General features: G+C 38.8%; 1 protein-coding gene across 3 annotated transcripts in view; it reads right to left on the minus strand.

Annotated features, from left to right (window-relative positions):
- Positions 1-895: 895 nt before the first annotated feature.
- Positions 896-17,114, minus strand: part of LOC104589040 (uncharacterized) — a 37,235-nt gene continuing 21,016 nt past the window's right edge. For 2 of the 3 annotated variants that reach the window (XM_010247220.3, XM_010247219.3), the window contains exons 9-11: positions 5,980-6,325; positions 5,672-5,855; positions 896-1,655 (exon numbers count right to left, since the gene is read on the minus strand). In XM_010247220.3, coding sequence (XP_010245522.1) covers positions 1,184-1,655; positions 5,672-5,855; positions 5,980-6,325 — 1,002 coding nt within the window. In that variant the 3' untranslated portion in view covers positions 896-1,183. The remainder of the gene's footprint in view (positions 1,656-5,671; positions 5,856-5,979; positions 6,326-17,114) is intronic. The other variant, XM_088887900.1, reaches the window with a different exon arrangement.

The following is a 17,114-nucleotide window of genomic DNA, read 5'->3' on the forward strand; positions in this document are numbered from 1 at the left end:
GTCCTTTAGAGTCCAGAAGACACTAAATCGATACCATATGGATGCCTACGATCAGTCTTTAGCTTATCGGCCACCTGCGATGAACTTGTAGTGTATCGCATGGCTCATCGCACGTTCGCAATGAACTTACACTTGACACGAGCCTAAAATAGGTTCTAGTTAAACCAGCAATGAACTTTATACGCATGCAGTTCTACGATGAATCTTGGACACACGCGGTCCTGCGACGAACTCTGGAGGAGCACGGTCTCGCAATAAACCCTATACCGTTACAAAACTACGGTTCATTGAGAACCAAACGTAAGTATTGACTGCGATGACGTCACTAGCGCCAAGTCGATTAAATAAAATGCGAAAGGTGATAACACACGTAGATTATGAGAATCCTTAGGTGAAGGAAAAGTCATCCCTTGAGAGATCTCATAAACACACGTGGCGAAACCCTAGCAATGTTCCTTAATGATTGACAACAAATATAATATTCTCTTTCCTAATAGAAAAACGGAGTCCCTCCCTATAAATAAAGGTCTTCATAACGATATTCATTCATTCAATTACTGATTAACCCAATCATTGGATTCCCTGCTCAGCCATCTCATCACTCCCCTTACCCTAGCCTCATGTTTGATTCTTCACTCTCGGTCTTCCTTTGTCCTTCAAGGAAACCATCCCCATCTAGCCTGACCATCTCCTGCCTGATCTAAAGAATTTACATTTTATCAGGCCTAGACTTTCAGCCCCGACTTTCAGGCCAGGTCCATTTCAAATTTAAGCAAAACCCAAGCCCACAGAAATTGCACCCTTTAATTGGACTAGCCAAAGGTAATTCTAATGCTACATTTGGTTGCAATGGAAACTTGTTTGCGCTGATGCAAAATTATGTTAGTGCAAAAGATTTGGGTGCAAATTTTGATTAATTTTTATTTCAAAATTTACCTTATTTTATTTGATTGAAGTAAATATGACATGAGGCAAAATAAAATTGAACCAGAATTTGCATTCTTTTCATTTGCACTCCGATGCAAAACAAAAGCATTGAAGAGCATTATTTACAGCTTTCTATATATATATCATATGATGTGCAACTGCACTATAGACAAATGTACACTAGAAAATAAAATGGAAATTTCCCTTCCCACGCTTCTCCACCTATCTACTTTCTCTGGAACAAAACCACATGATTTTAGATCAGGTGGGCGTACCAAAGCCCATGAACAGAAATAGATACCGTTGCTACCACGACCAAAACCTCTCCTGCCTCTATAATGTTATCAATGAGGATAGTTGCACCCACCCGTCCAAGGGCTAACTCTGCCAATTCTCTACCCTGCAATCCACTTCCCCCGAGCACCACTCCTCGCATTGCCAAGTAAATTGCATGTGATACTTTCATAAAAACAACGTCCTCAGCCCTTAGGCTCCTGACTAACATGTTTGCCATTACTTCCCTCCTTGCTTGGATCTTCTTTGCATCCGAGAAGTTATCTCCTCCTGAAAAACCATCAATAGCATCGATGATTTCTGCAACTCCCACATCAGCAACCCTGTCCAGGAGATTAAAGAGTTCTTTCACAGACTTGTATACTGTTTTCTCCATCTCTGTGGCGCTGGTCACCAAGTTCTCACTAATAAGGATCTGGCGGAGAACCAACATGCTGCATCACAGAAAAGATCCAGATTAGAAGACAAAGGTGATGCAGGAACCAAGTGGGCCAAATATGGGGTGTTTTCAAAGAGGCATTTCAACTTTTAGACAGTATTTTGGTTATTTTACATGTCTGTGGAGCTGGAGCTCAGAATTTGATTTGTCTACTTTTTAAGCGGGTTATGCTTAAAGTTCTACAGTAATTTATAGTTTTCTCATGATGATGACTGTTAATTTTTGTTTTTCCTAGTTCTAATAGGATTGACCACCCCAATAATGTCTATATTTGCAGGAAGTACGTGCATTGCAAATGGTAGTAATGATGGACAGAAACTTTATCCAGTTCTGTGCACTTACACAGAATTGTGGCATCTGATTTATATATGCTAGTCCAGTGGCACATGCAGATGCAGATACACATGCAAGATGAGAGAACATCAGTGGGGAGAGAAAAAATTTGGGGAGTTGGGGGGTACTAAAATTTTTGGATGTTGGTCTAGACGGGGCTCAACTCCTGTAACAAAAGCCACTACAGGTGTAATAGGTGCAAAACATCAATGAAAAGAACAACCATACATCACTATGCATCAGTTTAAAATGATGCTCAACGGAGGAAAAAAAAGGTTCAATGTCACTTTTGCTTAAACAACATGATATGCAAAATTTACCATGTATTTAGAAAGCAAACATCCAAAATGAAATAAAAACTAATTACATCAACATATGGATCATGCATCTATGCTAAAGATGCCACACATTCTTGCAATTATCTCTTAAACCAAAGGTGGTAGAAACCAAACAAGATGTAGGAGTGGAAGAAGCCTGTGTCTTCTCAAATTCCAAGGCAAAAAATTAAACCTACACCATTTCCTTTTTTACCTTCTCAACATGCTGGTCCTAAATCAAGCAACCATCACGAAAGAAAGTGATAGAACCCCACACCACCATGCAAGGCTCATAATCACTCTAACTCTTTTCAGGCCCAAAATAAGTAAGCCAATTATCCCTACTACTACACATCATTCTAGATGGAGGTGGGTAAAGAAAGTAATCCAAGAAATATGACTTTGTTTAGTCACTTTGAAGAGGCGAATATTGCATGCTTACAAGAAATTAAATGGAAAAAAAGCTAAAGAAATTGATGGCCACAAATTATGATATACGAGATGTGAATAATAGAAATGGAGTGATAATAGTAAATAAGGATTTAAAAAATGAAATTGTAAATGTTAAAAGAATTGGTGATAGAATAATTTTGGTAAGACTTGTTTTTGGTGAGTGAAATCATTAACATAATTAGTGCTTATGCAACTCAAGTGGGTTTAGAAAAAACAATTAAAAGATGATTTTCGAAAAACTTGGTGCCTATATTTAAGAACAAAGGTGATAATACAAAGTTGTAACAACTATTGAGGGATTAAACTAATGAGCCACACTATGAAACTTTGTGAGAAAATAATTGAACAAAGATTGCGACTTGAAACAAGTGTATCAAATAACCAATTTGACTTTATTCCAGGAAAATCAACCATGAAAGCTATATATCTTTTGACACGACTGATAAAAAGTTTAGAGAGAAGAAACATCATATGGTGTTCACTGATCTAAAAAGGGCTTATAATAAAGTTACTAGAGAGATAACATGATGGGTCTTAGAAAAGAAATGGGTATAAAATAGGTAGACAGACCTAATTAAAGATACGTATGAGGGGACAACAACCAATGTTAGAACAATAGTTAGAAAGACATAAGATTTTATAGTTACAATGGGTCTTCACCATCAGTACTTAGCCTTTTGTCTCTTTGCACATATCATCGATGAATTGGCTAAACATGTTCAGGAAGAAGTTCTATGGTGTATGTTGTTTGCAGATGACATTGCTTTAATTGATGACATTGTTTTAAATGCAAAATTAAGCTTATGGACAAATAACCTAGAGACAAGAGAATAGGACTAAAATAGAGTATATGACATGTAAATTTAGTAATAGTAGGAATTCAAAACAAGATACAATAAAGATTGGAGACCAAGAGATTACTCAATGTGACCATTTCTAGTACCTTGGTTCAATGATTCATAACAAGGAAGAGGTTGAGGAGGATGACACTAACAGAATTAGAGCACGTTGAGAAAAATGGAAGGGTGCATTATGACTTTGTGATAGGAGAATACCACTTTAGATTAAAAGGAAAATTCTATAAAACATTGTAAGGCCAGCTATGTTGTAAGGAACAAGTGTTGGGTTGTCAAGAAACATGTTCAGAAAATGAGTGTGACAAAAATGGAAATGCTAAGATGGATGAGTGGAAAAACTAGAAAAGATGGGATCAAGAAAGAAGCCATTTGTAGAAACCAAGCAGTAGTTCCAATAAATGATAAAATGAGAGAGTAGACTAAAATGGTTTGGTTACATGCATAGAAGACCACCAACAACTCTAGTTAGAATAAATGGTTTGTTACAAGTGAAAGGAGCTAGAAGAGTTAGGGTAGACAAAAAACAACACAGGTAGTAGTAAGAAATTATTTAAGCACTTAAAATTTAACAGTGGATATGGCTTTAAATATAAGTATAGAATGGATTGGCGAAACAAGATTCATGTAACTGACCCCATATAGTTGGGATAAGGCATGGAGGATGATGATGATTTCCAATCCACCACCCTTGAGATTTGTATATGTATATAAGAGGCCATGTTAGCCGGTTAGTTGAAAGGGGTTGACTATGACTAGAACCATTTAGTTACTTGATTTGGATCTGACAACTTGTAAGCGAAATACTTGGTGTTAGGTAAATAACAAGAGAATTTTCTGTCCATTTTCTCTCTCTCTTTTTTTTTTTTAATTTCAAATTTGAGGAGGTTAAGCCACCTTGGAAGTGGTTTCTATTTCGACTAGTAACTCAACAAAATTGGAATCAGGGCACAAGAAAAAACCATGACCAACACAAGATCAACTATGGTGAAAGATCAAATCGATCGGTTGGAGTTGAGTCTCCACAAGTTTGAAGGAGACTTACGGGAGATCAAAGAGGCACTATTAGCAGTGATATCTCATTGTTGAAGGATGACAAGATCTGAAGCCAAATAGACTGAATGAAGTCAGGATGCAATTTAGGCTAGCACAAGTTTGACTTTTGTCAAAATTTAGATGACCCCAGCTCAAAAACTAGAGCCCAAAGTAGTATAAAATGTGAAGGAACTCCCTGATGTACCATTTTATTGTAGTCCTTATTGTATTGTTTTCTTATTTATTATTATTTTCACTTCAGCCCTGCAAGGGCCTCTCTGTAATTTCTGTAATTTCACTTTCTATATAAAGGACCCTTGGGGTAGGATCGAATCATCCATTCTTCATCCCCAGAATTTTGTATTTTGCTCTGGGTCCATTGACATGGTATCAGAGCAGGCTGTTCTTTCCTTGCTCATTCGTTGAGCATATTAGGTCCTAACACCTTTCCCTTCTTCATGTTATTTAGTGCCTCTTTTATTTCAGTAGGTCTAACTCTACAAAGGTACGTATTATTTTTAATAGTATTATTATTGCTAGTTTCTCCTCCATTAGCACCCTCTCCTTGTTCATTTAATAATTTTTCAAAATAGTTTTTCCATCTTTGTTCAATGTTCTCATCTTTTGCCAAGACTGCTCTTCATCATTAATGCACCTAACATGGTTTAAATCTATGCCTTTCCTTTCCCTCAGCTTTGCTAGTATATATATTCTTTTTTCTTCCTCTTAGTGCCTAATTTATGGTAAAGCTCATTAGAAGCCCTACATTTAGCTTCATTCACTTTCTTTTTGACATCCTCTCTTATGGTTTTATATTTTCCCAATTTTTTGCATTTTTAGCTTTTTGCCATCCTTTGTAACATGTTCATTTTAATCTGATTACATTTTTTAACTTCATTCCACCACCAAGTTTCTTTAGTACTTATCCATTTCCCTTTACATTCTCCCTAGATATGATCCTATAAAAAGGTGGGAGGAAGGTAGAGAACAAAAAACAAAGAGCAATAACATTGACCTACCTGATAGCAATAACAACACTCTTCTGAAGTTGGGACTGAACAGCTTTTAGCCTTGAGAGATTTAGCTTAAGGGTTTCAGGTAGGGTCTCCAGTGTTAGCCCTTTTGTGCCAAAAACTAGCTTCAACAAGCCAAGCCTCACCAACAGATCAATCCTTTCTCCCTTGCATTCTGGTTGTTGGTTACCTATTCCAACAACTGATAATTAAAGAACTACCACTAAAGAGGAAAAGGTGGATTCAAGGACTTATGAAAGGATTTTTTTCCTATACGTTTTTAGGACACCCTAAGAAATTTTTTGCACTCATACCTGTAAAGGTAGCAATTGTCACTGATGGAAAGGATTTCCCTTGGCTTCTGTTTGATGATACAAGCACACTGCCACCAGTCCTAAGGGTAGGAGGAAGGCCCTGAGAAGAACTAATCTGACTTGTTCTCGAGGCTGACAAGGAATCTGTATGTTCACCCCATTCCTGCTCTGAACTACCCTTTACAGATGATAGCCATTGCACTGTCAATGGTAGAGCTGTTGAGGCATCAGAGGGTGACCTATAACGGTTGGCAAATGCCTTTTTCAGGTATTCTAAACCAGTTGGCCCTTTTATGAGAGGTCCCGCAATTCTTATATGTGCTTTGCTAATTTCTCGTTTCAGTTCCTGCAAGAATATAAAAGTTGTTCTGAGAAAGCTACAGATAAGACAGTTGAATATGTGAGTGTGTGTGCGTGTGTGTCATAGAGAGAGAATTTAGTGCAAGAAATTTCTCTGATCCCTACATGAAATACTGAATTAATATCTAGACCAAATTCTTGTACCCATGCATGACATATGTTATAGATCTATCCATTAATCCCATAATGACAAAGAAAACCATCAAATTTGAAGTAGTGAGGTAGATATCCATAAGCTCAACATGTCCAATGGAGTGCCAAGCAACCCAAACCACATCATTCATACACTTACCTCTCAATATTTCCACATGTAACATCTCTGTAAATCTGTATCAGATATTAAATTCAATTGTTTCATGAAGTTTCTAATTAAGACCGGGGATGTTGCATGGACTCTCTGAAATGGATGATGCATCGTATCAAAACACACATCCAAGTCTTCCATTCAATGGATTCTCAAGGGCACTTCTACATAACATTTCCTTTTTATCTCCTAGCCTATTTAACATAAATGAACAGAAAAACTATAAGACGAATCCATTTTTTTGTAATTTTGTTTAGTAACAAAGGTAACACTTTTTGTAAGTATATAATGTTAGAATTCAAAAAACATGAATTATTTTAATAGCATATACTCTTCCATGGACGTATCCATGAGTCCATGTTTTCTCATCTTGCCAAATCTGACTCTTGGACATGCATCAGATTCCAACCAGTGCTCAAATCCATGCAATGCTGGTTGGTATAAGTTCATGTGGCAACAACTTAGGTGAGCCTAATAGTTCATCAATTAATTTGCTTAGATTACATCAATAACACATATTGGTGTTTGCTATGGGTAATTCTGCTCTCAGAACCTCACAAGTGTTTCTGCAAATAACCTACTTGCCAGAAGTTTTTCTCTCATCAATATAAATTGGTTTTATAGTAAATAGAAAAATCATTAAAGAAAGAACAAAGAAGAATCTCATCATCAAAACATCCAAAAACAGCCAAACAGAATTCCACCTTCCTTGCAATACATCAGCCACAAACCACTAGGGGAGATCATACTTAGCCCAGCCTGGAAACCCGGCCTGCAATATATACTATAAACACTTAATAGTGAGTGTCACACTCTTAGTGCCAGACTTATCTAGCACTTAATAATAAGTTAGAAATAACTTACCAACCTCTCTTATTTAGACTTAATAAACACTTATCTAGCAGCCTCCTCTCCTAAGAAGAATATCCCCATCTTTCCAACCTCTATTTCTTTATTGACCACCTCATTAATGCCCATTTTCTCATCTGCTTTAGATACTTTATCATTGAAACCCAATCTCATCTACTCTTCTCCACTACCTTCAAAATCTTAATATAAATTATTTGTTATACAAGGAATATGTGCTTCATTTTCATTTTCATTTTACCATTTTCTAAAATATCAATGTACGCTTCATATAGCTATAGAATTCTTTTAATTTGCAAAATCTTTACAATATACAGAGTTTCCATAAATCATTTCTGTTACTGAAGCTGGTGTTTAAAATCCTATCATGACACACTAAAACCATACAACAGACCACAAAGTGATCATCTAAACACAAAATACTCTCATGAGAGAGAATGTAGGTTCCAGCATTGGAGAGATGGAGAACTTCGTGGAGGCCAATCGATGGAGAAGATCTCTAAAGGTGGGGGCAAAAGTTTTTCTGTTTCAGGAACTAAGAATCAGAGGGCAGATCAGCATGAAAATCAGGGATGCCAAGATGGCTATGGTGTTCTTGGTAGGATTAGATGTGGTGGAGTGGCTCACAGACTTTGTAGATGAAGCAAGCTCAGAAGGAGAGGAAAGAAGCTGGAAAGAGTTCCTTACAGAGGTGGGAAGGAGATAAGTGCTGGAATGCAGGAAAAATCATAAAGGATCTTTCATAGCTCTTTCAGGGTTCTATGCTAAGAACAGGAAGCAGATGGTTTGAATCCCCGAAGGAAGAAAGAGCCAATAGTGGCTTGAGATAGTCAAGATTCTGAGAGACTTTATGTCAAGAGTGAAAACAGAGGGGGGAAAAGGAGAAAGAAGGAAAAAGAGGAAATCTCAAAGACAGCAGATAACCTCAAATCCCCTAGGCAAAATGTTTTGACCTTGGTGCAAGCTGAAAATAAAGTGGCTCTGTTGGTAACTGCTGAAAAAGGAGAATGGACAAGTAAACTGATTGTTGAAGTTGACAAACCAAGTAGAGGTTGGGAGAAGATTGCTGATTTACTGAAAAACAGTTGAAGATGAGAACCACTTTTATCCCAACGCCTTTTGACAGGTGCTAAGCTTTGCTTGATCCACTTGAAAACAAATTAAAAGTTGAGGCTGTGTGTCTACAGGATGATCTTGGCTTGGTGCTCGATGAATATATTCAAGTGGTCTCCATCAAATTCGAAGGAATTCTCTGTTCTGGATGGGGTGGTAGTGCGTGTTGTTGGATTGATGGAATGATAAAGTAGCAGAAGCAATTGCAGTATTGTGTGGAGCAAGGCTGGCTGGTGTTTTTTGGGGAGACCTCAGATCCACAGCAATTTTACTGAATGGAGTCAAGCCTGAGGACATTCCCAGGAAAGTTTACTTAAAAGTTAAAAGAGCTTTCATGGCAGTTTGGCTGGTTTCCTCCACAGAAGCTGAACTGTAGAGGGAAGCTCAAGAGGAGGAAGATGCAAAGGTTGAAGATGAAACCCTACATAGCAGCAAGGGGTTGGAGGACCTGCAAGGGAGAGAATTTATACAAAAAAGGGCGAAGAGGATTTTAGAGTTCCAAAAGCCTTGCAGAAGTTGGAAAATCTTAATGTGACCAACAAGGCATTAGCTGGGCATCTGACAGATCTTACGCTCTAGCTGCTACAAGTGGCACCAAATCTAAATTTTCAAATACACCTACTCAAATGCAAGAAGGTTCTAAGGGGTCAGTAAACTCACTTGAACCAAAGCCAAAAGGTGGGGAAGATAAACAGTTGGGTAAAATGAAAGAAGACAAGGCTCAACCTCTAATTAATCCAGGCCAGGCTCATGTTGGTGGGCCCCGGAAACTAAACTATGGGCCCTCTCAGTCGGAGGATGTTGCTGTTGGCCATGTCAAGTAGGCCCTTAAGGACCAGGGTAGGAAGTTTCTAATGGGTCAGCCCTTGTCAGCCCACCTAAGGTGGGTCAGGCAGAGCATATTAAAAGGTTTGGAAAGGAGATTTCAACTGGGCCGAGCATTGTTAGCCCATCTAAGGGGCCCAAGGAAAAATGTGAGAATTTAAAAAGTCACGTGCCTAGAGGTGTTTTGTCAATAGATGGTATTTACCATCTATCTTCTTCGAGTTCAACAAGCCAAGTTTTTGGAAGCTCCAACTCTTCTCCTCTTGGAATCTCTATGCAATAGATTGCATCTGCAAGATTAAACAGATTATCGCTAGAAAAGTGCAACTCAAGATGTATCAGACAAAGCAACTTAGAGGAGCTTAGGAAGGTTTCTCATTCTGAGGAAGACTATAGTGACACTGATTCAGACAATACAGTGAGCCTGGGGAGCATCAACCTAAACAGCTCGAGGAACATCTTTGAAGAAGATAGCTAGGGAATGGAAGTATTGTTTCAGGAAGATAAGGAAGCTGGATCACAAAGAGTCGAGGAAGACAACTTGAATGCTATGGACTGGCCTACAAAGACCTCGACTGTGGAGTCTGTGGCTCAGGAGTTGCCTCTACTTGCAAGGGAGGTCAGCCCCTTAGCTCAGGTAGAACAGGATATTGGTTTGGAAGGGAAAGAGCTTACCAGAATGGTTTGTAACGTCTTGCTAGAAGCTGGACAGTAGTGGAAGACTAACTCGGACGCAAAGCTGACAAGGCCTTGACCTCCACTAAAAACTCTCCCATGCAGATCTGAACTCAGGAAACAGGCTTAGGCTTGCCTCTTGACACTGATCCCCCTTCTTCAGAAGTAGTCCCCTTGGTCTCCAACAATGAAGGGACCAAGTGGAAATTTTTTATTTGAGGGGGGGAGTAGAGAGTAGAGAACCTGGCAACATTGAGGGTGAGTAGAGTGGGGTAGACGTGTCACTCAAGAATAAACAGGAGGATCTAGAAAGAATATGGGAACATATCTGTCTGTTACTGAAGGAGTATAAAGAAAAGGAGGGAGTAGATGACAGGGAACAAGTGATAACTCCTCTAACGAAAGACTATCACAAAAGCTCTTAGTTGGGGGTGGGGAGGTGGTTGAAGTTAGTGTTTCAGATTAAATAAAAAAAAAAAGAGGGGAATACAAAAAGGAAAAAGAAAAAGAGATCAAAAGCAGAGAGATTAATCTTAGATATTTAGGGTGATATCAAGTTCAGTGGTAGAGGAGAGAGAAAGATCCCTTGTAAAGTGGAGTCTTTTAGAAAGGGTCTTTTGAAAGGAGTCTTACAATGAAAATCATTAGTTGGAATGTGAGGCTTGGGGAGAGCACATGAAAAAGGGCAATTAAAGATTTGCCAATTAGAGAGAAATCTGATATAGTTATGTTACAGGCAAGGTTCAAAATATTGATATGCCCAATACGCGAGTAGAGGCGTATCGGGCAGTATTAGTAGTTTGTTTTTTAGTTTTTTTTTCTCAAATCTGGTTCAGAGGGGGAGGGGCCGGTTTAAGGTCCATCCACCCCTTGAACCGGTCAAAACCCTAATACACCCTCTGTAGGGGCATATCGGGAAGTTCCCAATACGATACGTATCGGCTGATACGGGCCGACACGTATCGATACTTTGAACCTTGGTTACAGGAAACCAAGCTAACAAAATTGAATAGAAAATGGGTTAGAAGTGTGTGGAGATCAAGAGGAGTTTGTTGGACCTCGGCTCCTTCATGAGGAGCAGGAGAATGTTGTAGAATCAATGGAAGAACTCATAGGGAAATTTTTTGTCTTTAAAGTTCAGCATGTGGGTATGGATTCACTTGGGTCTTAACCAATGTCTATGGGCCAAATACTTATAATGAGATGTGGGAGGAGTTGTATGGAATACAAGGCATATGGGTTGGCCCTTGGTGTATAGGGGAGGTTTCAATGTAACTAGGTTTTGTAATTAATCTAACAATCCCCAAAGAATGGTCACAACCAGTATGAGAAAATTCAATGAATTAATTAACACATTGACCTAAAGGAAATACCCCTCTTACAAACCAATTTTACTTGGAGTAATTTCCAAGAAAACTCCCTTTGCTCGAAACTAGATAGGTTTCTATTTAATGTAGAGTGGGAGAATCATTGGAGGAATTTGGTGGCTAACGCTCTACCCAGAGTTACTTTTAATCACTACCCTATCCAATTAGGCCCTGAACCTCTAGACTCTGGACCACGATCATTTAGATTTGAGAATATGTGGTTAACTCACCTAGATTTTGTGCGCTTGGTTGAGGAGTGGTGGAAGAAGAATTGAGAGAGGTAAAGTGGAAGGGAGTAAGGTTCCACAAAAATTTGAAGAGATTGAGATCCAAGATAAAGGAGTGGAATAGGGAGCATTTTAGAAGGATAGAGGAACAAATGACCAATTTGCTATCCAAGATTGAGGAACTAGACTCCAAAGAATCTCAAAGGATTATGAATGAGTAAGAAAGAGATTTGAGAAGAAATCTAAAGAAGGAATTGGAAGTTGTTCTTAGAGAGGAGATCTCCTAGAGGCAAAAGTCAAGACATAAATGGATCAAGGAAGGGGATGGAAATACAAAATTTTTCCATGCCTTGGCCAATGGGAAGAGAAGAAAAAATTTTGTGACTAAATTAGAAGTAGATGGAGAGGAAGTCATGAACCAAGATGGGCTAGCCAAAATGCTTGTGGATCACTTCAAATCAATTTTTAGAAAGCCATTGAATAATAGGCTAAGATTGGGAGATTTAGAATGGCCCAGATTGTTTAAAGAACAAGTAAACTTGTTAGAGATAAGTTTTGAAGAAGAGGGGATTAGGTAGGCAATTTTCTCAATGGATAGATCCAAAGCACCTGGCCTAGATGGTTTTACTATGGCTTTTTTTATTAGGACCATTGGGATGTGGTCAAAGAAAACAGAAGAAAAACAGTCTTTTGAAACAAATGGACTAATAAAAAATAGTCAAAAAGATGATAGAGAACAGCAGAGGAGAGAAGCAAGTAGAGAGAAGAGGAAGAAGAAGATGGCAGCAATAAGGGTTCAAAGAGAGATTTTCAAATGTAATCCTCTCTTACACCCTAATCCCTTTTCATTAACTTAATTTTCAGTAATTACAAAGAGGCCCTTAATTGGGCAAATAATTTAAAGGAAGCATAACATAAGTAAGGCCCATGTTGAGGCTCACTACAGCAAAGAACATAAACAAAAGAAATAAGTAAACAGTCTATGGGCCATTCGGCCCATCCTCTCTACACTCCCCCTCAAGCTGAGCATAGATGTCAATCATGCCAAGCTTGCCAGTATTATGCTAAAGATTGGCCTTGGGGATTCCCTTGGTAAGGATATCAGCTAACTGTCATTTAGAAGAGATAAATGGTAGACAAACTTCTCCAGAAGCCACTCTTTCTCGGATAAAATGCCTTTCAAGTTAAATATGTTTGGTCTTGTCATGTTGATTAGATTGTGAGCAATGTTGATGGTAGCCTGATTATCACAATATAACATTAATGGCTTATCATACTCAATACCCAATTCCTCCCCAAGGATCGAAACCAAAATAGCTCAGAAACTCCATGAGCCATGGCTCTGTACTCGACTTCAACTGAAGATCTGGCAACAACTGATTGTTTTGCTTGTCCAAGAAACAATATTACTTGCCACCAAGCTACAGTACCCAGAAGTTGACCTTCTAACCTTCTAACCTTCTATCATCAATGTTTCCATCCTAATTAGCATTTGTGTAAGCCTCCAGTTTCATATGACCATGCTTAGCAAATAAAATTCCCTTTACAGGAGAACCCTTTAAATAACACCAAATTCGTTCTACTACTGCCATGTGAGTGTCCCTAGGAGCATGCATGAACTGACTAATGCAGTTGACAGCATATGCAATGTCTAGCCGAGTCATGCAAAGATAGAGCAGTTTCCCAAGTAACCTCTGGAAGGCCCCCTTATCTTTCAACAATACTCCATCTAAGGTAGAAAGTTTGTGACTCGTATCAATAAGAATAGCTATTGGTCTAGCACCCATCTTCTCTGTTTCAATAAGAAAGTCAAGCACATACTTTTGTTGAGAGATAAAGATCCCATCCTTAGACCGAGCAACTTCTATGCCAAGGAAATACCTCAATTCCCCCAGATCTTTGATCTCAAATTCTGTATGAAGAAAAGATTTAAGATCATTGATCCCTGTTACATCATTACCAGTCACAACTTTATCATCAACATAAACAATAAGATATACCACCAAAGAGCCCCTCCTCTTCACAAAGAGGGTATGATCAAACTGAGTCTATATATAGCAAAAGTTAACAAGGGCAGCCCTAAACCTTTCAAACCATGCCCTAGGTGACTGTTTAAGATAAAGAGATTTCTTCAACTTGCATACCTTTCCCTCCATATCTATGTCATACATCCCCGATGGAAGAGACAATATAGACCTCCTCATGTAACTCTCCATTTAGGAATGCATTTTTCACATAAAGTGGTCAATCTGAATGTGCAACCAGAGATAGTAGAACCCTCATAGAAGTCATCTTTGCAACAGGAGCAAAGGTCTCCAGATAGTCAATCCCATATGTTTGTGTATAACCTTTGGCAACCAGCCTAGCTTTGTACTTTTCGATGGTGCCATCAACGTGGTATTTGATGGTGAAAATCCACTTACAGCCCACTAGTTCCTTCCCTTCAGGCAAATCAACCACTTCCCAAGTGTCATTCTTATACAGGGCATCGATTTCTGTTCTCATAGCATCCCTTCATTCTGGAATAGTAAGAGCTTCTGACACCGACTTGGGTATTGGGTTAGAAGCAGCAGAAGAAAGATAGGCAAAATATGAAGGAGAGAGCAAACTATAAGAAAGGTGTTTGGAAATGCAATGTGCAGTACACTTCCTTTTACGTTTCCTGATAGAAATAGGGATATCAAGGTCTAGGAAAGGAGGCTCCAAAGGGACTTATCAGTATCTGTTGTCTCTTTTGTGATTGGAAGTGTAGGAGGCTCATGTGATGTAGAGAAAACAATCTGCCCACTTCTAGTTCTCTGCCGCTGGTACAACCTGGGATTAAAGAGAGGACGAGGAGGTAACGGAGGAATAGGAATATTGGAAGGCGAATGAGATGATTGTCCCTACCTTGACTCATTTGAAATAGAAGGAGGCTCAAAAGAAGACTCAACTGGGACAGGAAGGGGGAGAGCAAACAACGGTGACAAATTCTCCCCCTTTGGATAATGCTTCTCCAGAAAAGGATCATAGAAAGAAGAAGACTCATCAAAGGTGACATCCATTGAGACATACCGAGTTCCAGACTTTGGATCAAAACGACAATAATCCTTTTGTGTGGAGGCATAACCAAGGAAAATGCACTTGTGGGCCTTTGGTTCAAATTTGTCTTTGGGTACGTGGAATGTGTACATAACAGTTGCAACCAAAGACGCAGAGTGGAATAGGAAAAAGGTTCTTGTCCGGACGAAGGAGACTTAAAACCCAACACTCCGGATGGCATACGGTTAATTAGGTAGGTTGTAGTGAGAACAACATCCCCCCAAAATCTTGTAGGAACATGTGAGGCAAATAGGATACTTCTTGCAACTTTAACAATGTGTCCGTTTTTTCTTTCAACAACTCAATTCTGTTCTGTAGTCCTAACACAGGAACTTTGGTGAATAACCCCCAAATCAGTGAGATAATAGGTTAGGTTTTTCTCAAAATATTCTTTTGCATTGTTGGATCTAAAACTTTTGATTCTAGTATCAAATTGGGTAATAAGAACAAATTCATGGAACTGCCTCACAAGTCTGGGAATTTCATAACGGGACTTCATAAAAAATAACCAAGTATATTGTGAAAAATCATCAATAAACAAGATAAAATATTTATAGACACCCATAGAGGGTAAGTGGTATGGCCCCCACACATCAGAGTGCACAATATGGAATGGAGAAGATCTTTCATTACTCAAAGGATAACTGCTTCTACAATGTTTTGACAACTCACAAGACTCACAATGAAGACTAGACAACTTAATTCCCTTGAATAGTTCTGGGAATAAATGACTCAATGCAAAAGAAAGATGACCCAAACGAAAATGACATAACATGACACAACTGGCAAACTCTAAAGATGTAGATCCAAAAGCAACTTTCCCAGGTTGTCCTTGACACTGTCCAGGAGTATCCAACAAATATATTCCATTCGCCTCATGACCACTCCCAATCACTTTCTGAGACTCCAAATCCCCAAAGACATAGTAGAAAGGAAAAAAGGTTACACTGTAGTTCAAAGACTTAGTTAGACTACATATAGATAACAAATTTGTATTCAATTTGGGCACATGAAGAGCAAAAGGAAGTAAAAGAGAGTCTGTAGCCTTAATGGTTCCCTTGCCAGAGATAGGAGCAAGAGATCCATCGGCTAAGGTGATCCTATCCTGGCCAAGAAGCAAAACATAAGAAATAAACAAAGTGGAAAGGCCGGTCATATGATCAGAAGCTCTAGAATCATATAATCCAAGGGATCCTACGATTACCTGAGATAGTTGCATGATTGGCAATGGCCCTTATACCTGAATAAGCAAATGCAAAAGAAGTTGAATTTCCTAGAGGGTTGGAAGAAGTAGCACTCTTAAGGTGATTGATCATCCTTCCATACTTCTCATATTCTACCTTCATAACTGCTAACTGTTCACTAGCAGTTCTCTCATCGGTTAGGTACCTGTCATTATCTGGACTGGTAGCAATGTTAGCACTTCCAGCCTTCACATTATCAACCTTCTTTTGGAAACGAGGAGGAAGAAGCTCCGGATGCAGTTTCCAGCACTTGTCTTTTGTATGTTTTGGTTTCTTACAATATTCACAAATAACTTCCTTCTTTCTTGAACCACCTGGACTTCCTATAGTTCCCTTAGGTTTCAGCCCCATGTTAGCAAAGTAGTCATTTAGACTAGCCCCTTGAACCTGGACTTGTCTCCAAATTTCTTCACTACACACTAAGGCATAGGCCTGAGACAATGAAACACTATCCATCTTGGATAAGATGTTCTGTTTTGTGATGTCATACTCTGGATTCAACCCCGTCAAGAATTCAAAAACCTTGTTTCTCTCAACTAATTTTCTGTAGGTTTCAGCATCATTAGTACTTTCCCAGGCAATAGTTTCCATCAAGTCAATTTCTTGCCAAAGAGATTTCAGCATTGTGAAATAAACGGCCAAAGGTCTCTCCCCCTGCCTTAAATTTTTCACATCACTCCTCAACTTATATGCCTTGGCTACATTCAGTTTCTGAGAATAGGTTTTAGCAATGTCCCATATTTCCTTTGCTGAATTCATCCATAAATAGTATTGACTGATTTGAGGTTGCATCGAATTTACTAACCATCCAATTACAGTGTAATTTTCTTGCATCCATTTTTCATAAGATGGATCATCTTTTGAGGAAGCCTTCTTGTTCCCAGAGATATACCCCCACTTGCCTCTACTGCAAACATGAATTTTTACTGATTGTGACCATGCCAGATAGTTGGTTCCATCTAGCTTGATTGTGGTCATAGCCAATAGAGAGTCAACAAAGGCCCCCAAAACCTGTCCAAATTCAGCAACATGCTTGTTTTCAACTTCCAAAGGACCCATCTTCTTAAAAACG

Source organism: Nelumbo nucifera, chromosome 5 (assembly GCF_055504915.1).
Source record: "Nelumbo nucifera cultivar China Antique chromosome 5, China Antique-T2T, whole genome shotgun sequence".
In the NCBI taxonomy this organism is placed as follows: Eukaryota; Viridiplantae; Streptophyta; class Magnoliopsida; order Proteales; family Nelumbonaceae; genus Nelumbo; species Nelumbo nucifera.